Here is a 27456-nt window from a genome sequence, read left to right as displayed (position 1 = left end):
TTATGCTTGGTTTTACATTTATTTTCCATTGCACAATAATATATATATTTATATATATATATATATATATATATACGGTATCTACAGTCTAAATTGTTTGTGGCAGCAGATTAAGTCAGACATCCATGTGAAATTTATTTTAATAAAACTGTACAAAAATTGCCTACTATGAGAAAATACTGCAACTCCACAGATATTCATCCCAGAAGACAGACAGATGGATGGGTGGAAGTATGGTGACTGAGAAACCCTTAAGCTCTCCTGCACGGTGCCCTAGCTTTCGCTTTCTATGCATTTCTACAGCGCAGGGAAAGCAAGAGCTTTCATGAAGCAAAACAGTAACAAACAGATGTACCAATAAAATAAATATATTCTCTCACACTTATACAATTGGCATGATCAAATGAAAATGGGACGCGCTTTCTCCTGTGCGATGAGAACTTGAGTTTTGTTCAACTTGGTGGTAAATACAAATGTCAGAAGAGACAATCTCTAAGAGGGATAATACGTGGTTGTTTCAAGTTTGTAAACACTTAATATCATGCATCCTTCAATGTGCAATAAGAGACCATTTAGGACATATATGTTGCAAACTGAAGCACTTTAAAGTCGAGGCCACACTTTGTAGAAAGACTCAGCGGCCCACCAAGAGGAGAAGATCCTCCTGCAGTAGCAAAGCTTGAATCTGTGATGAGCATGTTCAATATTTAACCAGAAAATGTTTATTGTCGTGTCTGGATGATGGATAATTATGCACAACCATTGTTTTGGACATTAATGTGAATTATTCTATCCCAAAAAATTACATTAAAGGTATTAATTTTTAATAGATTGTTGAAATTAAAAGTATATATATATTTGTTTTCAAATATATAAATATATCATAGTATCATTAACCTGACATTGAAAACAAATCTGAGAGTGAAGCAATCAGCATAATTGGCAAATGACATAAATAAGCATAGGTTCTGTCATGTTTTGGTCCTTTCAAAAATAAGAAAATGGGACAAGAAAAATGAACACACTAAAAATCATACTAACAAAATTATTTTAAGTACAAAAAATAGTGCAAAACCCACATAACTGCTCTTTGAAATGGGTTTATCTCAGTAGTATACAGTAGAGAAGATTAAAATCAGCCAGCTTAAAAAAAATGAAGGGTTTTATTCCAAAATGCTGTATATCCATCTTGGATATAACATTTTTGGTGTAATTGATTGCTCAACATCTCCTAAGCATACACGATTTAATACTTCAAAATCTAAGAAAATGGATCATAACTTCTAACAGTTTTTACATTATGCCTGCAACCATTTTCCATGAGTTGTTTTTTTTTTCATGATTTTCTTTGGTGGATATCTCATTTTGGAATGAAACTCTTCAAATTCACTTTGCCTGTCCAACACATGTACAGCAGTTTGGGTATTGAGGGTGGTATGCCCATAAGAAGAAGCTAAAGCCAATCTACTACCCCCCGCCCCCCTATACACAGTAGACTTCTTGACTTAAGAATGCTGTCCAAAGTATTCAGACCGACTCTTACCATTTTGGGAAAAATCAAGACAACTCTGTGAAATTAAGCAACTCTTTGGTGTCGGAAAAGAACATGGCCGCAAGCGTACAGTATGTCACGGTGCCTGAACCTGCACTGTCAGATTTGTGTCCAGCTGTCCCGTTATTTACAACATTTGGCAGCAATCTGGACTGACAAAGTCTTGTCTCTCTTTTTCAAAATAAAAGACCAACAGGTAATGCTCCTACATTGACACAAATAGCAGCATATCCTTGCACCTCATGAAAAAGAAATCTAATTACAATAGAATTCTAGCTAATCACATTGAAAAACACTGTCAAGCAAAAACAAAAACCTCAAAAAGACCTATTGTAATACACTGTATCTATGTAGTACTATAAATATTGGCGCCCATACACATATTCCTGAATATATGTATGTTCACAAACACACAGACATACACATAGGTAGAGGTTAGCATATATGCATCATGAGGCAAAGGCAGAAGAGAAGTGAATGGTTCAGAGAGAGATGACCAATGGCACTGTGTGGAACACTCTGTGGTGCTTGGTCATTTCTACTGGCAGCTATGAATACAAAGACAGCATTACCATTTCCATTGTGCTGTAAGAGACACATGCTTTTTTTCCCTACACATTGAGAAACGAGACGGAAATCAACTTCAGCTATGACAGAATGCAAAAAAAAAAAGAAGAAAGAAATCTGAATAATCATGTATAGATACAATCTTTATCACAAAAAACAAAACTGTAACCAAAATATACATTTATGCTAATCATATTGAGGACAATCTCTGTCTTGCCCTTAAAAACATTATCCTTCTCATACGTGACTTAGCTACAGCCCCTTTGAAAGCTAGAACAATAGGAGACCTTCAGGGGTTTTCCAGTGTATCAACTCTTCATTTTTCTGATAGATCAATGTAAACTCTTCATCGGGGGGGTAAACATTTTCAGCACTTTTTAGCGCATTTGATTGACAAAGGAAAAAAATAAAAATGAATGCCCATCATTCAAACTTATTTTAACTTCCTATCCATTATACTGTTACCAATAAATAATCTAAATTTAAAATAAAAACCAAAGTGAGTCTCAGAAAACACGCCATTTCTCTTTCTCACCTAAAACAACTTGGAAATGCTGTAAAAGGAATGGTCGGTGATGAACTAGCGTACTACCAGCCCTTATTCGGTGAGAGGCAATAGATTCATCATCTCCCTGTCTATTCTCTATGGTTTTAAGTGCTTGAAAGGCCCTTTTCTGGACAAAACAAAATGACAAAAACAGACTAACAAAAGGACAGAGGTCAAACTCTAACAAATAATTTAGACCAGAAAAACAAACATACACGAGTCCTTCATTGATTCAATCATTCCTATAGAAATCTTCATCGACTTGATTAGACTTGAAGGACCAGGGGTCATCAGACTTTTCTCCTCATTTATGTCCACTGTGTTTGGCAGACACCATAAAGGGTAGAGAAAGGAAAAGAGAACAATTGCAATCAGGCCACCACAAGTACATGTTTTGCAGAATTGTCTTTCCTCTTCCAGAACAAAACAGCAGGGTGTGTAGATATATATATGAGATATATATGAGTGCATGACTGATGGATATGAATGGTCCCCTCTCTCCTGTTCTGCAGACTGATGTTAAATGAACATCATCGCTCTCCAGTGAAATGGAAAGAGAGATTCCTAAGGGCTTCTCTTCTTCCATTTCTTTCCATTCTCATTACGTTGGGTCGGCCAGTGTCTACTCCGCGGCAGTCCTCCGGTGGCTGAGGTAATGCAGAGTTTATGATATTGTGCTGAGAATAAAAGCATGAGTCTGTTGAGCAGAACCCCCCGTGGAGAGAAATAGAGAAGAGGGACCTGCAGCTCCTAAGAGACACTGGTGTTTGCTTGATAACAGAGTCCGATGCTCCACACGCTGCCATCAGAGCTGGTACCACTTCTTATCTTTGTACTTCAGCATCATCTGAAGGGAGAAAAGACGGAAAATGAGAGTCAGAAATACATATAGTTAACGTGAAAACAATGTTTTAGACGCTCCAGGAAATGGCAAGTGCGTACATCGTGAGCATGTTTGGAAAAGGAATCTGCGCTGGCCATCATGGCTGCCGTTCTTTCATCCAGCTCTCCCAGTTTCTGTCCTCTTTCGTCCAGAGCTATCCGGGCCCGGGCCAGGTCTCCCACAACCCCAGAAGCTGCACCCTTCATGCCCTCCATGCCCCCTGGGCCAGGGATGTGCTGGGCCAGGCTACGGGAGGCCTTACCAGAAGCTGTTTCGCCAACTACAGAAGACAAAAAGAGAAATTTCATGTGTTAAATTCCAACAATGATGCAATCCCAAAACACCTCTGGCTGGTAGCTTTTTGATCAGCCAGTAACATTAAAAGTCAACATAATGATACATTATATATATTATGTAAATGTAGGAAAATATGGAACATTTTAAGGTGACTTGATAACAGGCCAGTCTGTACTCACAGAGGTCTTCCCTGTCCAGAGACTGAGCTCCTCCCCCAAAAAGACCCTTGAAGAATCCTCTGTTAGGAGCCTCTGGTGTCTCCACAGGGGTAAATAACTCACTGAGCATCTCCTGAGGATGACAGAAACATCAGCACATGTCTATTTAAATCTATACTCCCTCTGACCTATAAAGTATCACACTGTTTTACACCATACCATGTCATGTGGTAATAATGGACATACAATTATGCAATTTCACACTCATGAAAAAAACAAAAATGTTTTTTTAAAACAACATGTGTATTTCATACTAGTGACCTCGGTGGCTTAATACGAGCACTGCTTCACAATATACCTTCTTGTGTGTTGATGTTATATCTGAATAGATAGAAAGATCCCAGTTTTCTACCTGCCCACACAGGATGCTTGGTGTAGGGATAATTGGTGTTGTGTCAGGAAGCCCAAAGATTCATTACAAGCATGGTGCATTATGTTAAAATGCCATTACAGTCCACGGTGCTGAAAGTACAAAAAGTTCTCTACACCCACATACTCTACTTAAGTTTGTTTCCTCCCAGCCTACATGGAAAGTATTTTCTGCACACTTATAAATATTGGATCTAATAATTAAACATGAATTCAAATTTTTCATAACTCATCCACTAATTAAGAGTATCTGACCTGCAGATTATCACAGGTCTCCTGGCTATAGGTGATCCTCTGGATCTCAGTGGGAGAGGTGAGGTACAGGGCCTGACCCAGGTTAGAGAAGCAGAACGTTCTGGCTATGCGCATATCTGTCAGCGGCAGGTAGTTCACATCCAGCAGAGGCCTTAGACTGGGTAAACTGTAGTAATACAAAGATGAGACACTATTTCACACCACATGGTAACTTTAAAAATTGTGCAATACAAATGTAATTATTGTGATTTCATACAAATAGTATACAAACAGAGACAGTACCTCAAAGTCATGATGTGACCGTTAGCACAGAAACAGGCAATACAGTTAGCTCCGGCCATCTGCACAACATCAGCCCTTAGCACGAAGGAGCTCTCTGTGATGTTGTGTTTGTAGATGCGAGTTTGGGAGGGCATGGCCACAACCTTGGCCTGTTTCTCTGAACACAGCACGGCGAACTGGGAATCTTGACCCTCTTGTGACGAGGGAGGGGAGGCCGGTCTGCGCCTCCGGTTCTTCTCCTTGTCCTCGTCTGAGGCATTTGGGTCATACCATGACTCGTAGGCAGGGGGCAGCAGAGTTCCAGTGGCGTCCAACAGGGCCATAGTCAAAATGCCTCCTTTGAGACTGACCAGAGTTCCTGGAGAACGAGTATTACAGAGGTTTTGTTTTCATTTGGGTTAGAGACGGCCTTTAAATGACCACAAAATATCAAGCTAACTTTCACTTAGCGCTACATTCCTCAAAGTCAACCAAGAGTGTTGTAATTGGGATTTTTTCATCTGGAACAAATGCATAATAACTGTGATGGGAAATAAAACCCACATTCACTAACTCTGTCCTGTACTCTCTCTCTTTTACTAGAGATAAATATATATGCTTTATAAAGAGCTGCTATGTGGCAAATATGGTTTTAATTAAAATGCCCAACATCAATGAATTAGCCACAGTGTGTACCCATGTGGACTCCATGTGACCTTCATGTGACCATGTGGCACTCACTAATACTGTGCTGCGCTTTTAAATTCTGCTTAAACTTAAATAGTCAATGAGTGACTCAATAATGACTCCACTAGATGCAGAGATTTCTGGGACTGAAATCTGATCTTTCTGGAAACAAAACTCCTTACACACAGATTTTGAGTGACCACAATTTCCCTCTGTCCGTCCCCGCCACCACTTCCTTCATAAATTTTAACTACGCTTCACAGCGCAAGAAACCACCAAGACATTTCAACTATGAAAGTCAGAAACAGTCATTCTGAAGTTTAAGGACAAAGCGTAGTTACTGCCTACATTATACTGTTTAATATGTTGACTGTGCAATCCCTGCTGCACATAGCTCACTTTCTATGTCTGTTAGGAACTTGTGATTTTAAAAGGGGTTGGAGTGGTGGCTTGTTGTAGACTGGTAAAGGAGATAAGTCAAGTACTGTTGTTTTAAGTCCGACTGCTTGTCTACGTGGTCATTGGTGAGTTTTCTGTGTCCAGTCACATGCAGATCCCCAATTGGCGAATTACATCAAATTCAGTTCAGCTTCTTACCGCAGGAGGAGATGCCGACCGGTTGCTGCAGCCTCTGGTCCCCACCGGGTGGCAGGCTGAGGGCCACCATCATCACAGTGCCCTGGGTGGTTCCCACCAGCACACAGGGGCTGACCAGGCTGTCCATCTTCCTGGGGAAACTCTCACAAAAGTGAAAGGAGGAGATGGCCTCTCGAGATTCTCTGTCTATGCTGGTTACACTTGAACTACGTGAGCGGATGAATGAATTATCCTTGGCATCTGGACAGTGGGACAGGAGTGAGCACAAAAATGACAGAATGAGGAAATGGTTTGTGTGAAATTAAAGGGTTAAGAAATGTACTGAGGACAAACAGGACGATTTGCGATGTTATTGGCATAAAATCCACTCGGTCAAAACTCAGTTAACATGTTAAAGCCACCCTATGTTTAGTGGACCACATCTTCAATCACATTCATGTATTTTATGGAGGTGTCCCAGGACAGAAAAAAAGCTTTTTGACATTGAGAAGCTGTTGCACTTTATATCCAGGGATGCATTTTTTTTAATGGTTCCCACAATGTACTTTTTTTGCAATTAAATTTAACAACAACATTCTCAATGTGAAAAAATTGCATAAGATATGCCTGTAGTACTACAGGGACTCCCAAGGAAGAACTGGTATTTAAGAAGCAAGAATTATTCATGCCTCATTACTGTGCTGACGGCAGCTGAAACACAAGCTTTTAAACCGTTTAAAAAGCTAATGAGGGATCACAACAGAAACACAAAAAGATCTGTGACACAGAGGGGAAGGCTAAACAACACCGCCCATCATGTGTGTTCTTCACAAGGAAAAACTGTAAACAAGAAAAGCAAGATTTTTAGCACTGAGTGCAGTCAAGTCAGGGGAGCATCCTCAGAAGGCATGAAACAATCATTGTGAGAAGATTAGTGTCATGTGTCAACCCATTCAGAATAGAAGCCCCAGCAGCATTGGGGGTTAGTACCAGTTATCACACTTCAGCCCAAGTCAGACCATGGCTGGTCCACTCACAGGAGTTAGGGGCTGACTTAGTTCTACAGATGGGCCCCTTCTGGCTCATCCTGGCTGCCACCTTGCCTTCCTTCACACTACAAAAGCGCTTCTTACATGTGAGAGAGCGCAATCGTTGGAACCTCGCCTCTGATCACAGTGTAAACAGAAAGTTTGTCTCAACTTACAGTAAAACATCCAAATACAACAGTCTCAAATTGCAACATGCTATTAGACAATAAGCAGTACTCTCACGGAAGTATTTTACAGCTGTGAACACAAAGCAGCAGAAGGTTCTAATGACAGAAGAAAAACCTGTAAGAAAATGTAAAGGTTTTTAGAAGCTAAAATCAGTAGTTGTGGCTTACCCAGGTCTGGCTTTTGCTCGCTAGATGAGCTAATTTTCCGTGACATCTTGGCTGTAACAGAAACAAATACTCCTATTTTATGAGGAAGGAATGATTGCTAAAAAAAACCTTTTTGAAAAATCAAAGATAATTTGTTAAATTATATTACAAAATAAGATTCTGTAATTATCATTTCAGAAATCTCTGGCATTGTTTTAACTGTGTAAATCAGTGTGCAGTCATTGAACACAATTTTGATTTTGAGTCTTTCTTAAGAGTGGTGATACTGAAGGACAACTGTTGAGGACATACATAAAGTACATATGGTACATTATGCTAGAAATGGGACAACTTCATGTATGCAGCAAGACTCTTTGCTTCATAAAAGGAATATTCCAAAAACATTTCAATTTACTTTAGTTGGTGCTTTTCACTTTCTTGCTTGCTACCAGAAATGGTGCCAAATCTAAAATCTAAAACCCCAAAAGTGTCCTGTTGCAGTCAATAACCACCCTTAGAGAATCCCTTAGAATACAAATGAGGCTGAGAGGCATCACATACAACCAAAGGGCCTGTAATGTCAAACAAAGCAAAAGGGAAAGACAAGAAACAAGACAATTGCAATTCAGTGAACACAGTTATGCAAAGAGAGTGGGATGAGGAGGAAAAATCAGTGGGTAGCTAAACAGTTAACACTGAGCTGAAACCCTGGAATCAGAAACACACACAGCAAGTGTCTACAATCAAAGAGGAACAATTCACTTAAACATTTAAGTGACACGGTTAGACATTAGTATGTAAAGAATAAGGCATGAAGCAGATTTTCTATGCTTGTGAATTAGTGAGAAAGTAACATTTGCCAATTTGGAATATTTTCAATCCAGTGTTGTGTAGCAACAGCCGACAGCATTTTGACAACAATCTGCATAGAAAATCTGAGGCATGAAATTCGAAAGATGTCCTGTCATGCATTTGGTAAAGACTCCTGATTAATTTCATAAATCAACTATGTACCCCCCAAAACCACGTGATTAGTAAAAATACATTTCTTGAATGCACTTCTTTCTTTCATTGGCACAAGACGCACAGATTGACGTAGGATTAAGGCACAGTGTGGTTAGAATTCTGTCATTCAGAGAGAAAGAGTGAGTAATCAGATAGAATACATCTGGATGATACAGTACCAAAGTCATTGGCAACCGTCTTGGAAAAGCGTCTGCTTTTGAACTTCACTAGAAATAAGGGTTCAAAAAGACAAATCAGGTAACCATTTTTAAATGCTTAAATTTAAGGGGACGTGTAGCTTTTAACAATACAGTACCCTTCTGTATGAACTTCTGTTTTCGTTCATCATCTGAATTGCAAGGGGAGGTAGATCCTACATGAAAAATGGCAGCGTTTGAAAAAGACGTATTTTAAAATCATAAAAGGATCTGGGGTTTTTTTTTGTATGAAGACTTCAGGGAGGCTTACCTGAAGTAGGTGATTTGCAGCGGTCCTCTGAGGTGTTGGACCCATCGTTGGTATCACAGGCAGCTGCGGGAGCCACAAAGGTTGTAATTAAACATGGCAGAGTTAATCGTACTTTTGGACTGCTCTCAGCGAGTCTTACTAAAACTTTGCCAATTACGACAGTACATGTGGTGAAAACAATAAAGGGTCACTTATTTGAACAAAGGCAGGGACAGCTACCCATACAAGTTCACTTCACAAATCTAGTACAAATCTGTTGACTCAAGGTGTCAACATTGCTTCTCTAATAAAATAGGTGGCAGGGTTTAAAGATACACTACCTGATTTTGTCAAAGTGCCCTCAAGTCTCAAAATGTTCTCCCAGCTCACTTTTAAAAAGTCAATAGTGAGCTTTGGGGCTTTGGGGCTGCTATATCAAAATCATGGAGTGTACCTTCATGAGAGTAGGGGAAGGCTTAGAGGATAGAAATTATACTGTAGGGGGGGGAGAAATTCTGACACAACATGACTTACTGAGGTGAGATGAGCGTAGTTTTTTCACAGACTCAGTATACAAGTTAGAAAGTCTGGACATGCAAGACGTCACAGTTGGAATGTCTTTACCAAATCACAAAGAGAGATACCGACAGTAAAAACAGTGAAACAGGAAAATGAATGAACATCATAACTGCAAAAGAAAAGAAAGATAAGAGTCTCAGAGGCTTGCTGCAGGTTTTATAATTTAAATTAAACAGTAACAATATATAGATCAAATCGCATTCTTGCAGCGTGCATAAATTAAAAATTGCTTCTTATGGCAGAGGACCCAAATTGAAGAGTCTTGAATCTAGCACCAGACCGCTGAGACTGAAAAGAAGGAATACAACCAGTGGCTGACAGAATGATAAGGCAGACAAAAACACAGTAAAAGACAGAAACAGAAAGACTAAAAACAAACAACTATGAACTACGTATTGTTTTATCACAGCACAGAATCAAAACGAAATGCTACTGCATCACTGATAAAGCATCCACTCTGACTGCATAGATCATGAACACACATGCTCCACTGTCTTTGGTCTGTCCAACTGAACAGATGGAGAATCTGTCAGCGATGCCCCCTGTTGAGGGACAGCAGCTACTGCAGGGGGCAATGCTCATGGTGCGAAGTCACGGCTGCTGCCAAGTGTCAGCCCTGCCTAACCCACCCCCTAAACAACCAGAGCCTCTCAGCTGATTGTTTAGATTGCTAATATAAGAAATATGAGTTAAGTAAGAAATATAAACAGAATTTATTTAAGGGTTAATAATATTAGTCAGGGCTGATACGTAGCTATGGGGGGGGGTGGTGACCAGTACAGTCAACAATGGTGGCAGTGTAGCTCACCTCCAGAGGGCTGCCGTTGTTTGCGTGGGGAGCGAGGCTGCCTCTGGTAGGGGTCAGATGGGCTGTACAGCTCTGATGTGCCCATGTTGAGGAGCAAAGTTTTCTGGAGGTAGTCTACCACAGCCAGACCGTTACTGTTTCCAAACACCACACTGAAACACAGAAGGGATGAGAGACACAGCTGAATTAGGATTCAGATGCTATTTTTTGCTCTCAAATCCTTGCTATGATACGTGCAGGCTTTTATTTACAGTTGCACTAAATAACAGTTCCTGCCTTCTGTCTGACAGGATGCAATTAAAGTTTCTTGATGCGCTCACATTTAGCACAAATACAGCCACTGGACAGGGATAACCACCACTCTCGAGACACGTGTGGGCATAAAGTGATGTGCTCTCATGTCAGAATATCAAGTGTACATGCCGTATAGACTTACAGGCCGTAGGAGGAGTTGATAGCCAGGCCGGTGATTGGCTGTGGCGGCTCCCCGCTCACCCACACCAGCTGGATCACCAGCTCCACCTGGTAGCCCGGAGACTGCTTCAGCGGGGAGCTCCGCACCCTGCATCAAACACACAGCAGGATGAGACAGCAGGCTACACTGCACACTGGAATGAATAATCACCCTTTGGGTAAACCACACTGACAATATACTCATCTTTATTATCGTTATTCCCCCTTCCACCCTTTTACTGTCAAAACATTCTCATCACTTTTAATATCTTTATAAAGAGGATTATTTTGTCCTGGTGTACTGATGTGGAAATGTTGTGAAGGATTGAGCAGCTGACTGGAAGGAATGAATAGATCACTACATCACCTACTAAAATAACTTTTTGGCATCAGTTTGTGGTCTGTTCAGTGACAACCTGCTTCGCAATGACCTAAACATCTGAGCACAATTCACCCTTTTTGAAAAAATAACAAGAAAACGTGTAATTGTCCATACTTCAGGCATGGTATATTGTCCCGGGGTCCATCACAGGAGTTGCTCCCTGTTGAGGGTTGAGTAGGAGGCTCGCTCTCCTGAGGGCTGGAGGAAGCTCCCGGGGTGGGCAGGGTGGGAGTCTGCTCCCCTCCTGGGTCAGGGGAGTCGCCATCGCTAAACTCACACTGCATCCGCACCTCCAAAAGCTGCAAACAAGATGTTGTTGAAAAAAAAAAAAGGCTTGTCGTTTCTGGCAACACACTGACATGGACAATCATTGTTTACCCACCTGCACAGTTTCAGTGGTGATTTCTTGTTTGCTGAACCTATAGACGATAATGTGGGCAGACACCCCAGCCACACAGAGCATCCTGCTCTCGGGGCACCAGGACAAGGTCTGGATGGCAAACGGGTCCTCTTCTACTATTTCTGTACTTGGCTTCTCCTCCTTACTGCGAGCCCTCTCAAACACCTTGGCAGTCTTTAGCTTATACAGCACTTGCAGCATTACTTTGAGAGTAAAAAAAAAGTTAGAAAGATGTAGTGATATTCTGCCATCAGTTAATGGACTCACGTGACCAGACAGAACAGCATATGATGCTGTGTGTTCCAGTCAATTGTATTGAGTAGCTCCAGGAAGTTTAGTAGCACTTTCTCACAACAGTGTCACATTGTGGGCATATCTACTTATGCAGATGACACTGTTGTGTATACAAATACTTTAAAACCATAGCAAACTGTTTCAAAGCTTACTATGGCCATTGCAATAGTAAAACTTTATAAATATTGTCAAAAGTCTGTAAAATTATTGCTAGCAATTTAAATTTAAGAGAAAATTAATTCTAAAGTTAAAGAAACAAACATTAAAAATGATTAAAAATATAAAATACAACTTAGGAAATTCAAGGCAAAATAGATACTCTCTTCTCAATTGCTGCTAAAATATGAATGCATAAATTATATCTGCAAAGTGCAAATCCAACATGTATCAATATTTTCAGTGAAATACACTATAATTGGGTCGTGTATTCAAAATGTTACACAACTTAGTAACAATTTAATAATTCTCCACAGCATGAATTTGTCACCTTGCAAGAAAGGAAAATCCGGACTGCAATACAATGTTTTATTTTCATACTATAACTGAGCTGATTAGTTATTTATTTGTCAGTTATTTGACATGATATGGATATGTGTATTATTACTGTGTTTATTATAATTATGTTTTTAACTGTAACCTGTAATATGATTTCTGATGGAAATCTTGCTCTTACCTAAATATGGCAAAAACCTGCACCACAAAGTATTATACATAGCACCCAATAAATAAACAGAATGAAAGAAAATAAAACTACTCACATGCAGAAGCATCCCAAAATTTGATTGACCCATCAGCATGTCTATTATGGGGAGAAATAAAGAAAACAATAGTAGAATATGAGACAGTTTGTTGAGCGTGACAATGCATTATTTGTATGTGAATGAAGGTAACAAATTGATTGATTGATTCAATCATTAATAATTTGTCACTAACCCAGTGATTATGATCTCTGGGTAACTCTGAGTGCCTTGGCCCCAGTTTCCTCCACTAATAGGCCATTCCTGTGATAAATAATGTGTTATTTAATTTTGCAGATTTCTTTCAGTTGGGTTACCAGTTTAATAGCATATATACAGTATGTTTCAAAAGATCACTTCCAATGTCCAATCCACTTTAAACATACATTACACCGGGGAAGTAATTTACCTTCTTGCTGTAACCTTGTCTCTTTTGCCGACTGCCGACAGAGTAAAGTGCAGGAATAAGTTCAGCAGGGCAGTCAGCAAAGTACTCACAGCAGGTCACTGGTGACTCATGGATAGTCAGAGGATATGGATTCTCAAATATTGGGTACCTGTCAAGACAATGTGCCACAGGTTAGATTTGAAAACTAATCACAACCTTCATAATATCTACACTTGTCTATCAACTTGAGATGCAAATGACAACTTGCTTGCTGCCAATGAATGCCTTTCAATACTCTGACTGACACATTTAATGTTACCACCAAAAATGTCTGGAGTCGTGACTTCACGCAGCCACTGCACTCTTAACACCCCAATTTACAGCACTGCTGCTAGTGATACTGTGAGGTTCAAAACATCTGCAGTGAGTTGGGAGGAATTTGGAAGCACTATTGGGAGCAATAACAAAATCCGGGACTGCATCTTCATCTTTTATGATGTCTGGGTTTCATTTAATTAATCAAATTAACTGGGTCAGATTTTTATATATACCCAGTGACAGTGCAAGATGCAACGGCAATAAAAATTTAAATGAAAAAAAGGCCAGGATTTAAAATTTTAATTTATTTTTTTACCATAATAATTGCCATAAAATAGTAATGTAATAGTAAAAAGAACATAATGCTTCACTGCAAATCAAATCCCTTTGGTAATTAATCAAAGTTAGACATTTTATTTTTCATGGGACCTTTAAAGAATAAGCGTAGGTCAAAAACAAACATAACTGACTGTGACAGCTCGCGTGTCCTATAAACTCAATATACCTATTACAGGTTATAAATTCATTATGACAACTGCAGAGATGGAGCATGACTTTGTGTAATTGTTCTTCTGTTCACTCATTCAACCCTGGAAGGTTTGAACCGCACATTTCTGATTGAAATAATCAACGTGGTTAAATAATTAGCAGTATCTATTGTATACTGTATATTAAGATAATGTGCTTGATTACCCATATTCTTCGATGTATACCAACAACACTCTTTATTTAGAAAGCAGAATAATTACCCTATCTGTCCGAGGTCTATTACAACTAAATCCTTCTCGAGGAGGACCACCACAGCATAAGGCTCCTGAAAGTCTGGAACCCCAAAAAACAAAAGAAGGAAAAAAAGATAATTAATTATAAATAATTAACAAGGATAATTACGTCATTTAATTGAGCTAAAAGAGATTCTGAGACAAATGAACAAAACTTGTCCAAAGTAGAGTGTTGCAGCTCACCATTTGGATATGGAGTTTCACACAGCGTTAGGAAATCTACAATGGGGTAGTCCATCTCCAGGACGGCAGTGCTCTTTCCATGCATTACAGTCAGACAGGCTCTCCTCCCCACTGTATCGTAAGACAGACCTCCAGACAGGACCATGAATGGGTCCCTGCGTCCAGGAAAAAACACACACACAAACATTTGAATTGCTTATTCAATACATTATAGCTTGTTGTATAGCTGTTGATCCAACCAGTGGTAAATGGGTGAAGAGGGACACCAACATTTTACTGTTAAACTTTCTCTGGAGATACTTTGCTCCCATTTCAAGAGCATCTATGGTGGGAGGAGCCTACTTTTTAATTATAATGACAACTATATTAATCCCTGTCCTCTAATACCTGAGAAAAAAAATGTAAGGGATAATTAGATCAGCTTCAGTGAAATAGTAAATTTTTTATGTCATGTTTTAATAGGAACGTTTTTGTCTTTTTACTTTGTGACCTTGACATAACAAGCTTATTCTCTTCAGATAATGACAATTACATTAACAGTGATTAGTGATCACAACGTAATTAACATGTGACCTCAATGGAACAACAAATCATTTGTCATGATAAAAATCATCATCATGTAATGATCACAACGTAACGAAGCCTGTGAGAACATAGAAATAATAAGAGTGCTTTCCACCTAATTTCCATCAGTAGGGTACGGTAAACAGGACTGGCTTGTTAGGTCTATGCTGTTGAGATGGAATAACAGGAAAGGCCACTTTCAGTACAGGATATGGATTCAAACCAGAGTCGGTTAAGACACAGGATGGGTGGGAACTTGCTACCATCACACTTACCCAGCCCTTGTTGTTTTGTATTCCACCTTCAGGATAGGCTTGCATGGTTCTGGCTTTTTTCCATCCTTAGGCTGCTTTCCTAGTGGAGGTCAAATGGCAAAAACGGATTTAATTTACAGAGGTACAGCACATATGGTTTACAAATGCTTCTGTGCACGCATGGACATGTTGCCACCACCCTGTTGTTTTTTGTGCAAGTCACACCTCTAAGACTGGAGGGACTTTGAGCTACAATTTGTGCTTTTAAAGACAAACTTGGCTTCTGTTCAATATGCCTGTGTGTGTATATTAACAATACAACTGTGTGTATACAACAGTTCCTACCGTGTGGCGTGATGATCTGTGCAGGCTTGGCTGGAGCTCTTACATTCCATGTGGTCAGGGTGCCATCAGAATGGCTGCAAACAAACTGTTTACCCTCATGGTGCCAGGCTACTGAGTGGATTGCCTGAAAGACACACAGCAGCACATCATTAGAGTGTAATAAAGTACATTTTACAGACGTGTACAAATAATTAAGAAGATTTGTAGAAGCTCTGTGTGCAACCTATTTAAAAAGATACAGTTGGATTATGTTTTTATTATCATCAACAAATCCAACTGACACGACCAAAACCAACAGCACGTTAGTCTTTCTCTCAAAACTTTCTCCCTTCCCCAGCCTGTCTGCGGCACTCAGTCCCAGGCCCATTCATTCCTACTGAAGACATAAGTCTTTGAAAATGGATCACATATGTACTTTCATCTTTAAAAAAAAAAAAAAAGAAAAAAAAGGGTGAATCATTTCCTAAAACAGCTGGGCACTGTAGTTTTTAGCAAAGGTCAAACAGGGATTTTCAGGTGCGGATTAATACGCATTTGGTGGACTTATGTTTATAGCAAGCAGGACAGTGTACTGTTTAAAATAAAGAATAAAGGAACATGTCATTAAATGCAACAGTGTGGCTCATGAGTTTTAATACCTTTTGGACAAAAATGAAGCTCCATGGAACAGAGGAATAAGCTAAATCAGGCTTTGCCTACAAAGGCAGTGCTTGCTTGTAGGATTCGTCCATTGTTGGTTTCTTTTTCATAGATTTGATTTTATGGCATGATAATCAGAGAAATACAGAATATCACCAGACTGACTTGCTATTTTTTTGAAAGTGAAATCAGCAAACTTTTGTATTGTCTCACTGCATGTTATTAGCAAAATAATCTAGAAAATGGCTTTATTTTACTTTACTGTAATATTCAGTCGACAACAAAAGTCACCCAACATGGAAGCTCCTGAGATAAAATCTCAAAGGGTCCCGATGAGCAGCTGTTTCAGGTTTCATAAGAACACATTTGAGAGCCACTGTTTAATCACGTGAGATGGAAGTGACAGATAACGCAAGACCAAACATGTTGCTGTGAAACAGTGAGAAACCCGTAAAAGAACTAACTAGTAGAGTGAATGGAAAAGAAATATTGCCTTACCTCATCATAAGTGTAGCGGTAGTCAGCTTTTTTGCACTTCAAATCCCACAACACCACTACCCCACACTCAAATCCAATCAGAAGCTGCAACAACAAGAGAAGCAAAGCAGAGCTCAGCTGACTGCTGTGAAACCACATTCTGCAAACATAACTCGGCCTGGCAGTAATACGACTTTAACATAACTCTGTGATGTTCAAAGGATGGAAACACTTCACTTTACTCCTAATTTCTCAATCATTTCCTAGGACTATTTCCTAAAAGAATTATGTCATTTGGTACTAATTATAGAATAAAAACGATTTTATTGAATGAAAAACTTATTCAAATATTAATTATATTTAATAATATTAATATACATTCCTTTGAGGTGTCAAAATGTTACCTGATACTTTAACGACACAAGAATCTAAAAACCCTCTAAAACCACTCTTATTTTTAGATAGTTGATAGAATACAGTCCCCATTCTTAATCTATTATTGATTAATAAATATTTTGTGATCAAATGCAGAAGTTCAAGTAAATAAAGTTGGAAAAAAGCAGCATTAACCTGTTGCACTCAATCAAAGAGTGATGTCTGGACATTACAATGGTCAAATTGTTGTTAATTGTTGCTTCAAAAAACAATCAGTATATCCAGTATTTTATCTCTGTAATACTGTGAAAGGTTTCTGTACACATTAGTCTTTGAAGAAACTTTTTGTCTTTGATTTGGACACCAAAATCTGATGTTAACCATTGATATTTTAATTAGCTGGAAATGTTCTGCTATCATTCTCAATTGTAGCTGCACAAGCTGTATTGACATTGTGCCATCTGCGCTACAGCAGTTATCCACAGGAAAAAGAAAAGTACAGCAGGAGATAACAAAAATATGGTACAGTATTGTTTTAGGCTTTAGTGTATACATTTATCTTTGTTCCACAAGCTATGTAGTGGTCAACCACCAGTTCTTTCCTACCTTTCCTTCATCCATGGGGTTATCACTGATGTGCACGACAGGCCCTGGGTGTGTCTTGGTGGATCTGTTCAAGTTTTAGGTACAGAAGAGAAACAAGAAGACACAGAGATAGTGTGTAAATTCAGGAATATTTGTGTTCTGTAGATGATGATGTATACTTGATAAATGTTGTCCAAAAGATACCGTCTAGCTCTTAGTGGGAGACAAAGATAGGGAGGCAATTAGGGAAGCCATCCAAAAAGGAAATAAATAAAAAATAAAGAATAAAAGCAAGAATCTCTGGTTGTGCACAAAGAAAAAGAATATAAGACGAGAGCGGAGAGAGAGAGAGAGAGAGAGAAGGGTCACATGAGGGTCTATGAGAGATTATAGTGTGTGGAGACAGCGTCACCGTGGCAACAGAGCAAGGGGCATGGAGGAAGCGAAGGTCTGGCCTAAAGAAAGTGTTGCTGCCTCTGAATGTGGTCTGGCTCCAGCGGCTAATGATCTCATTGCTGCTGATGAGTCGATGCAGTCAGAGATGCAGCAGTGAATAAAAGGCAAGGACGGACTGGAATATGACCTCCAGTCGGTAAGCACCATCACATGACAGACAACTGTTTTTAGATATAATCTCCATAATATATGAAAAATAAAAATAATTATTAGAAATTAATTTCTCCCACAGAGTTTAACCGACTGAGAGAGTAGGGTAAACACCATTTTACATTAACAATAATGGAGTGTAAGCTATGTTTAAGTGGGCTACAACACTAAATATGATCATTAAGTCCACATGCTGCTTCTGTCCACTGCAGGAGACCTAGAACGTGAATTCACAACTTTGCAAAGACAACAAACTATGAAGCAGAAAGTGTGATGAAAAGACGTTGCTATCGGAGATCGGACAACTCCTCTACAAAGAAATGACTGAATATTATGTTTTAAAATTTCACACTACAGCCAAGAGCTCTTTTCTTTAATCATTTTCACAGTCAGACAGCCAAAACCATTCCCCATCTCCACTGTCTGTTTCTGAGACATTTATCGGAGCTGATGGCATACTTTGGTGTCCTGACACTTTCAACTCCCAGATCTAAAACAGCAATTTATCAGATTTCACCAGCAGCATCACACACACACACACACACAGCTTTATACTCTACTTCCAATTTTAGCTGCCAGTCACTGTCTGAAATTATCTTCTTTATAGCTCACTGGTGGGTGTGCTAGAAGAATTACCTAGAGAAGTGCAACTTCAACAGATTACCCTTTTCCTTAAAATAATTGTCACACTATTAATTTTCAGTCCTATTCATGCACAGAATCAGACACTGCAACACTTTTATAACCAAGACAGTTAAAGTAACTAGTCAGTGTATTGGGTGACACTAATTTTATCCTCCGAAATCTAATTTTATCTGCATGCGGCGCCTGCCAATTTATATCTGAACCCTGCAGGAAATGCAGCCCTGCATTCACCTATGCACAGGATGTGATGTGAAATTCCTTGTGATCCTTACAGTGGGTGTTGACACGGGGGAGTGGGTGACACAGGGTAAGTTACTGGGGTTATCAAGTGGGCACTTCATATCACAGATGTTTCGTTATGTCAGGCAGCGAACACCTCCAGGAGTCTCAACACCAGGTTCTGGCATTGACACAATCACCACCTCCATACCGCCCTCACACTGATCAGAGCTACAGTGTTCTCAGCTTACAGGACACACTTTAACTGAAGACATATTCCTTTGTATTTCAGAGTTTCTTTGTGTAGTGTCAACTCACACAAGTACACAAAGGAGATATGCAAATGGGGGGTAAATAAATGAGAAATACAGACTCACAGTTCGATGGCTTTGTTCCACATGATGACGTAGCCTGAGAGAGTGAAGGACTCCACGTTGACAATGTGGATGTTTCCTCTTTCTGTGCCGATGTAAAGCCATTTGCTCTGGAAGGGCAGGTGGCAGTATGTGATTCTGCGGGAGGAGATCAGGATCCATCACAACCAGGCGTTTCATTATCTCATGACTCAATCCCTTACAGAGTCACCCTCGTCCCTAATCATGCTGCTCCAACTGGAAGGAGTAGCGAGTGACTAAGATTTAATTACAAAGGCCTTGCTCTTTGTCATACTAATGAAGCCAGGCTATATATAGATCAGTGGGGAAGAATAGCAGAGTAAACACTGCTGTCTTTTCTTAACTAGCAGGAAGAATCATTCAGTCAGACACCATATTTACAGTGTCAAATAGACAGCGCGTGTATGTGATACCTCAGGTTATATTTCACATGACGTTTTGACTAAGCTCGGATGACAAATGTGTTCTTGCCTTGTTTCATACATTACAAAAAATGTTGTTTAACCAATTAAAGCTGCATCCATTGATCTTAATTGATTTTGTTGGCCACATGGGGGCAAAGAGAGAAACACATAACATCTGACATATTATCACCTCACAAAGTTGTTATGGCGAATGACAAGAACATAAATTTAAAAAAATCCAGCCACCTGATGAGTCCAATATTCACTGTCCTTTAGCTCTGTTTTATTCTTTTCCAACACATATAAAAATATCTGGGTCAGCCATTGGCTTACTTTGTGTGCCATTTGATACCAGACAGATAGCATACAGTAGGTTTATATTGGTATTTTCTTAGTCTATATACTATAAAGTACTTTTTCTCTTATTGTTTTCTTTTAGTAAAGCACTTATTGCATAAATCAACATTATTATTATTATAATATCACTGTTTTTGGCTGGAAACAGCTGTCTGCAGCATCTGGAAATGGGATTGATGAGAGCACAGAATTTGTGGAAACAATGAGCTAGAAGGGGCTCAGTTAATATAAAGAAAAATGCCAACCACAGTTTTAAATTTTAAACTAAACCAAACTAAAAAAGACATAACTATTTAACCACCACTACACCACCGATCCATTTATAACAAAACTAATGTGGTACTAACTGGGCAAAGAGGTACCTGTGCAAACTATGCGAGGGCTTACATGTTTACTCTTTAGATTTCAGAAAAGAAAATGGCATACAAATGATGGTTGGTGGATGGATGAGTAACAAACTTTTACAGCCAATCAAAATTCCCGAGACAAAAGGGCAAAGGTATTTTACTTTGACCTACTGAATTCACAACTTTGCCTGTCTGGTCACAGAGGAGCAGTTTTTACACAAGAAGAACACTAACGCATTACTTTGAGACCTAATGGCAACAACACTGCTAATTATACACCAAGAAGCATGTGGCCAGCTGTGAGGACTGTTCCCAAATTCTGTTCACACCTCACAGTGACAGGTGCAGTGTCACTGCAAATAGATACACAGAGAGAAGAACCCATTACTGTACCTCTCCCTGTTGAACTTGAGAGAATGCAGGATAGCGGGGATTTTCTGCCTCAGGTTCCACAGGTGGATGCTGTCATCAGCTAAGGCACTCACCAGCGCCCCCTGTGGGAACAAGGGTGTTATTAGAATGCACAAAACACCTTGTGGCTTGGCTCAGGCTGTCTGATGTGGTCGTATCATGAGCACAAAAACTATTACTGTTTAATCAATTAATGAACAGAAGTTGCCTACAAACATGGAATATGCATTAATGGTACCTGATAGTAAAAACCTGGACAGACAGATGCACAGACAGTGGACAGACTTAGAGTAAAGGGGTGAGGAGAAGGAGGAGAGAAGACCAAACAAGGAACAGGAAATGACAACAAACCTCGTTGACCAGGAACTGGAGCTGGATGACAGCTGAACCGCTCTCATGCTGACAGTAGCACTCCACGCCTGCCCGGCCAAAGCTAAAAGTCAGCTCAGTCAAAGAAAACAAGACAGTTCGTGCAGAAATGTGGGGAAAACCCTCTTAAACATAATGTAGATTATCTGATCTGCTGAACAATGTGTGTTTGAATAAGTGCATACTGATCATGGACTGAAGTTATTTTCAGCCTACTGTATGTGTTTTTCATATCAACCATAAGGCATTTGGCAAGCGCATGAAACAAATCAAACTAGTGAGTTATAAATAAAACCAGTGGGCACTGTCTGCCTTATTTATTTACATGCGTCAGCCAGTATGACGGCATGTGATTAACTTAACTCTCACCTCTTTCTTTTGGACTGTTAAGGTCAGGTCTGAGACTTCTCGCCTGCTAAAACTGCTCATTCAAAAACAGCCGGGCCACCCATTCAGCCAACAGTGGATGCCGGGCCTCAATTTGAACTGTGCGTGAACTAAAAGAGGAAGCCAGAATTACTGCATGTATGGCAGGGAGACTGTGGCCACGGCAGAGCATTGCCACGTAGCCACCAGGACTGTAATGTAACCCAGCACACCACAGAAATGAGGAGCAGAATGAGGAAAAGCTTGTCTCCTTCAAGCAGCCTTTAATCACTTCCACAGACAGATAGTAGTATGTGAACCAATCATGCACACCAGCACAAAAAAGAAGAAGGAAGCAGCATGAGATCTAATCATAGAGAGAATCTCTAGACAGACAAAAAAGGTACACTGCTTCTCATGCTCTTAATGTGATCATACCAAAGAAAAGCTCCAAAGACAGACAGCTGTGTTCACTATCTGAGACCATTTTGAGCTGACACAGCATAATGTGTCTGAACAGGATTAACCAAGCTGTGATCAAACAATCCCTCAGTGCCTTAAGCAAACTAAGGTGGGGTTGCAGGAGACTGTTTCAGGACAGGCTCAACAGTGGGCATCACTTCTGCAGAAGGATGGAGGCAAACACAGACTTTCAGACTTTAAGCCGGCGCCAGTGGAAGGCTGTTGGCAAATGAACTCACATTCACCCGTGACCTTTCTGTCCAGTTTTAGCTCCTGGCCCCGCAAGTTCTGTACAACATTTGTCAGAAATATTAATGGATATCATGTCTCCACAGGTCCACAATGGAGGAGGAAGAGTCATTAAATCTGTTTCATAGCCCCTGGTCGTGAATAAATAAGAACGGAGCAGTAGTCTAAAGAGCGAAACCGTTAATATGCAACACTGTTCACTATTCATATTGCTACCATCAAGTAGGAACACTTCAACTGTAAATACAAGCTACATGTACTGTTTTTATATTTTTCTGTGTGTGTACGTAAATGTGCAGGTGTCTGAGTCGATTCTGATGCAATGTAGGTTACTGATTAAAGATACTTTCTAGGCTAGCAGGAAACTGATGAAAACACGAACTTCAAAACAAGATTTTATCTCTGATGTGAGCAAGTAGAATTTTCTCTTAGTACTTCCTTCCACGCCTCATGGTCAAAACTTTTACTATGATCATGTAAGCCACAGGTACAAACTATAGAGTCTGTCATGTATAATACCTGTTTCCATTCTTGACTTTATTTCTTCAGTTGAACTCGTGCTTCTAGGATTGTGTCAGCACAGGAAGCTGTGTCGCACTAGTCAACGGTGACTTTGCATGTGAAAAAGAAAATATTTTTCCTCTGAGGCAAACACAAAATTAAAACATTAGTTTCAATAAAAGTGATTGGATTTGACTGATTTGTAGTATTTTCAAATTAAATTGTTCATTTATAGCTGTAGCAATGAGAGGTGATTGAATATCTTTGGTATGTCAAGTATGTTTTTAATTTTAAATAAAACAGTGAGTCTAGAAAATAATCAAAAATGAAAATATACATTAATTGCCAGCAATAATTATCCATTTATTTTACCATTACCAGTATATTGAGTTGTTCATATTTGAGTTATTATGATATTATATCAGAAACAAATACTGAACATGTTATCCTCTCAACCTGTATGACTTTGTTCCTCAGAGTTTAAGTTGTCACACACTAAATACACCCCACTTGAACGGCATCACTTCCCCATTCGGTAAACCAGCGTGGTTCACCACAGCATTTCAACATCAGCGGGTTTTCTTGTGTAGTCAACTGATAATCATCGTGACAGGAAGTTACCTTATCATGCTAGCTGACGAATGAAAAAAAAAAAAGTGTACTTTGCAACCTCTCTTCAAGTGTAGCTTAAAGATTAATTAATGCCTAAAGAAGAGGAAGGCAAGTGGGCTGATCATTTTAACAGTGTGTCTGCAGAGGGAAGCTCATCGAAACAAACTTCTGACTACCAGCATGACCACGCAGCTGGGAGAGTTTAAGGAACAAAAATGCCATGTTGTGAAATATTTAATCCATTTTGCACAAACTTGAACTTTGCCTTTTTTCCCTTTAAAACATTCACTGCCACTCCTGGTCTCCATTCCTGTGTGGGTCTCGGTATTAGAAAGAGCAGAGGACTCTCTACAGTAACACACTGATTAAAACACTGTAGTAGAGACAGATCTTGTAAAAGCAGACATTTATTGCTTGTAGACACCTCATTGAGCTTATGTCTACTGAGCTGTGGCAGCGTTTCCAAACTCCGGGGGCAATGAGGTGGATCGATACGGCCTGTCTTTTGATAAATGGACCTATTGCCTGAATGACAGTAATCCCATCAGCTCCACCTTGCACATTAGGACAACATGGAAGCAGTGTGTGTTCTCCGGGAGTCGCCTTGTAAACACAATGCTCTCTTAATCTGGAAAGTGGATAAAGACGAGGATGATGCCACTTCTAATGAAAATCTACATAAAGCAGATGGGCCCTCCCGTGCAGGATATCAACACAAAGGGAAACCCTGTGTTTACGCACTAAAAAATGCCAACCCTGATCATGTGTTTGCAAACAGCATAACCAGGATATGACCAGACTGGCACGTGCAGTGTTTAATAGTCTGCAATCCAGGGGCAGTTTTGTTGCTATGACTCATGGAAGATGCTTGGTTTGCTGTAAAAACAAATTTTTATCCTTGAATACAAACAAAAACAAAACCGACTCCCAACTGCCCAAGGGGCCGCACGGCACTGGAGCAGCTTGATTGTGTGTGTGTGTGTGTGTGGTGTGTGTGTGTGTGTGTGTGTGTGTGTGTGTTGTGCAAGTCCAGAGATGTTTACAGCACATATGAAGTGGCAACCTGGCACAGGCTGGGCAGCACAGTTGATGAGGTTGGCTCCTCGGCATATGGCAGAGGAGCTGTTCAAGCTACTGCAGAGATAGCACTAATGAGCCTGGTGCTCCAGGAGAAGGAGGCTGCTGGCTGCACAGAAGCACATCCTAGCTAGTGTCTACCTCTCCGAGCCCTACATTGCCCCTCTGTGTGCTTTGGACTTTCCTTTTTCTTTTTTGATGTTGTATTGGATGACAGGAGGCAAAGACCGGTCACTTACTTTATGAATTCCTCAGAGTTTGTGGAATGCTGAAGGGCGACTTGGTCATATGAGGTTGTGAGGAAGTTAGACATGAGCCTGGTGTGTGTGTGTGTGTGTGTGTGTGTGTGTGTGTGTGTGTGTGTGTGTGTGTGCGCACAAGGGAGTGGAGGACGTTGAAAAATCACTGGAATCATCCAAGCTTTACTTTCCTTGTGTGGCTCTCTTCATTTCCAATTTCCCTTGGAAAAAAAAGAAAAAGGATACAGCCTCAAAGCTCCTGTCTGAGTCCCAATGGCCAAGATTTTCTGCACAGGGTCAAAAGCCATTGAGGATGGTTGATATGGGAAGCCATGACGCACAGTCTGCAGGAATAAGCAGAATTTATATTAGACTTCCAGTCAGCTAATCAATCATCTGCTACACAGTCAAGCTGGCATTACAAGAGAAAAAAAAACATTATCATAATCTCCCAGAAAGGTAATCCATCAATGTGGAAAATTAGACTTATTATCAAAATAAATGTAATAAAAAACATAAACATTAGTGCAAATGGGGACTGGAATATTTTCTCTGACATGTGTACAGACTCAATTCCTGTGAAACATCAGTAATAAATTCATTTTATCCATCCTAAGGCTCATATTTTCAGCCTCGGAGTGCACTTCATTGCCAGGATCTTGCAGCCCCCCCCCCCCCCCCAACCCACCCAGACACCAAATGTTATCATTATCAGGCATCTATAACTCAATTGTTTCGGTTGCCCAGCCATCCATGAGCTCAGCGCAGCTTACAGCAGCATTATGTAACAGGTAATGCCATGGCCCTGTAACCCAGGGACCTGACCTGTTCTGCTCCCAGCTTGGGGCAGGAGCTGGTGGTCTCTCTCTCTCTCTCTCTCTCTCTCTCTCTCTCTCTCTCTCTCTCTCTCAAGATACTGAACATAATTTCACACAGGCTGGATTATTAACCCAATGTGTGCATGAATAAAAATTATGGATAAATCATGTGTGCCGGCCGGTCGGTGGTGGGATTTAAAAAAGGATAAATGCATAAAACAATGCTTGCATGTTCACTGGAGGAGTTGGCCGCTGTAATCGATCCTCATGTCTATACCAAGCCCCTTTAAGAGATCTGTTTTAATGTAAGTAAGAGGGGACAAATGCTCCGTTCAGTGTAGAAAATGTATGCAAAGACTTAGCTGAACTTAAATGCAGCTCCAGCCGTCTTAGTTCAAATCAAGTAGGCGTGTACAAAAGTTACAGTCTTCTTTAATACTCAACAAATGGGAATTTTACATTTAAAAAGACTGTAGTTTAGCTGTGGATGTGTCAAACTCACACAGGAGGAGGAGGACTGTGGATTTTGTCCTCCATTTTTGAACCATCTTAAGAGAAAGGATCTTACAAAACCTGTATTAAGATAGACTTGAAAATGCACAATCAATCATGCATGGAGCAAATTAGACCAGCTAGTTAACTTAACACTAATGGTTAAAATAAAATAAGTAAATAAATAAATAAACCAGTGACTTGAGGCGACGATTCAGTGCAATGCAAACAGCCACGGTGCTGTCACAACCACGGGACACAGCCAAGAAAAAAAAAAAAACACTCAATTATTAAAAAAAAATCTGTCCCTTGTTCATGTCCGCCACTCGTATAACTTACACTTTAAAACATCCGGACTACATTTTCGGTTTGTGTGAAAGCCCTACACACACATATAATATAAATATATATTAAAAAAAAAAACATAATTTAATGTCCACCCCCAATGAGCAGTGGCAGATAGAGATGCACACACACACACACACACACACACACACACACACACACACACACACACACACACACACAATAAACAACAGTCTGTTAATGTGAGCTGATATTAAAAAGCTAAAAAAAAAAAAAACCTACCTTGCACAGCTGAAAATGCTCCGACTGGAGAGTCTCCTGGATAACATCGTTCTCCCTGGGAGTACCCGAGTGAGAGGTTGCGGAGGAGGAGGAGGAAGAAGCCGCTGTCAAGCCGTCCAGCACCTTTCTAATGTTAAACTTCTTCATTTTCCTCCGGTACAGACGCGACGGTCGAAGAAACGGATCAAGCGAGCTACCATAAATTGGATAAGGAGGTGTAGTGGGAGAGAGGGGAGGGTAGCCGCTAGCTCAGTTAGCCGAAATAACGCACAGTTAATATCTTTCTGTGTACATCTCACATGTTACGGAGGGTGTTGCCAGCGCACTCTCCAAAAAGCACCCGAGTCGCACGAACATTGATTAAGCGAGTCCTTTCCGATATCAGTCGTAATCCGCCATTTATGTGGCCAAGCTTTGGCGTTATTCGATCGGGAAGCAATCGTTTCCGTGAGCTTCGTTTCCCCCCCCCCTGGCCAGCGCTCAGCGGGTAGCAAACTGGCTACGGAAACGCAGTGAACTGCAGCGGGGATTGAGTCTGCGCTCTACGGTCACCCGGATGCAGGGCCGGTGTTACGGTTTTTTCTGTGACCCGTCAGATTGTGTGACCTCGATAGGAGGTTACAGCGAGCAAACGTTTTTTTTTTTTTTAACTGTGTGCTTTGTGTAGAAGAGCATTTCCGCCGGTGTGACGGGAAGTAAAGTATTAAGT

At 40.2% G+C, this 27456-nt stretch overlaps 1 protein-coding gene across 7 annotated transcripts; it reads right to left on the bottom strand.

Annotated features, from left to right (window-relative positions):
• Positions 1 to 27279, bottom strand: stxbp5b (syntaxin binding protein 5b (tomosyn)). 7 transcript variants are annotated; one of them, XM_051388363.1, is made up of 29 exons: positions 26748 to 27279; positions 25096 to 25193; positions 21326 to 21407; positions 20957 to 21057; positions 19438 to 19572; positions 17612 to 17675; positions 16652 to 16735; positions 15515 to 15638; positions 15191 to 15269; positions 14352 to 14506; positions 14136 to 14208; positions 13090 to 13237; positions 12877 to 12944; positions 12702 to 12742; positions 11632 to 11852; positions 11364 to 11548; positions 10851 to 10976; positions 10415 to 10566; positions 9562 to 9645; positions 9049 to 9111; positions 8897 to 8953; positions 8760 to 8807; positions 7597 to 7647; positions 6234 to 6473; positions 4971 to 5328; positions 4689 to 4854; positions 4026 to 4137; positions 3609 to 3829; positions 1 to 3513 (listed from the first exon to the last, which is right to left on the bottom strand). In XM_051388363.1, the coding sequence occupies exons 1-29, from the start codon at positions 26892 to 26894 to the stop codon at positions 3472 to 3474; spliced, it is 3525 nt and encodes a 1174-aa protein (XP_051244323.1). In that variant the 5' UTR covers positions 26895 to 27279; the 3' UTR covers positions 1 to 3471. The 7 variants fall into 7 exon arrangements, with proteins under 7 accessions (XP_051244323.1, XP_051244269.1, XP_051244287.1 ...); XM_051388309.1 differs by lacking the exon at positions 9562 to 9645 and adding an exon at positions 7250 to 7378 and having other exon boundaries at positions 26748 to 27278; XM_051388327.1 differs by lacking the exon at positions 9562 to 9645 and having other exon boundaries at positions 26748 to 27277.
• Positions 27280 to 27456: the final 177 nt, after the last annotated feature.

Source organism: Dicentrarchus labrax, unplaced genomic scaffold (assembly GCF_905237075.1).
Source record: "Dicentrarchus labrax unplaced genomic scaffold, dlabrax2021, whole genome shotgun sequence".
In the NCBI taxonomy this organism is placed as follows: Eukaryota; Metazoa; Chordata; class Actinopteri; family Moronidae; genus Dicentrarchus; species Dicentrarchus labrax.
This window is presented reverse-complemented; position numbering and strand designations above follow the sequence as displayed.

Coding starts and splice junctions, on each gene's coding strand:
- stxbp5b (XM_051388309.1), bottom strand. CDS start 26,894: ATGAAGAAGTTTAACATTAGAAAGGTGCTGGACGGCTTGACAGCGGCT. Junction 17,676..19,437: donor TGGAACAAAGCCATCGAACT/GTGAGTCTGTAT, acceptor AAACTTGAACAG/ATCCACCAAGACACACCCAG. Junction 5,329..6,233: donor GGTCGGCATCTCCTCCTGCG/GTAAGAAGCTGA, acceptor CTCGTTCTCCAG/GAACTCTGGTCAGTCTCAAA.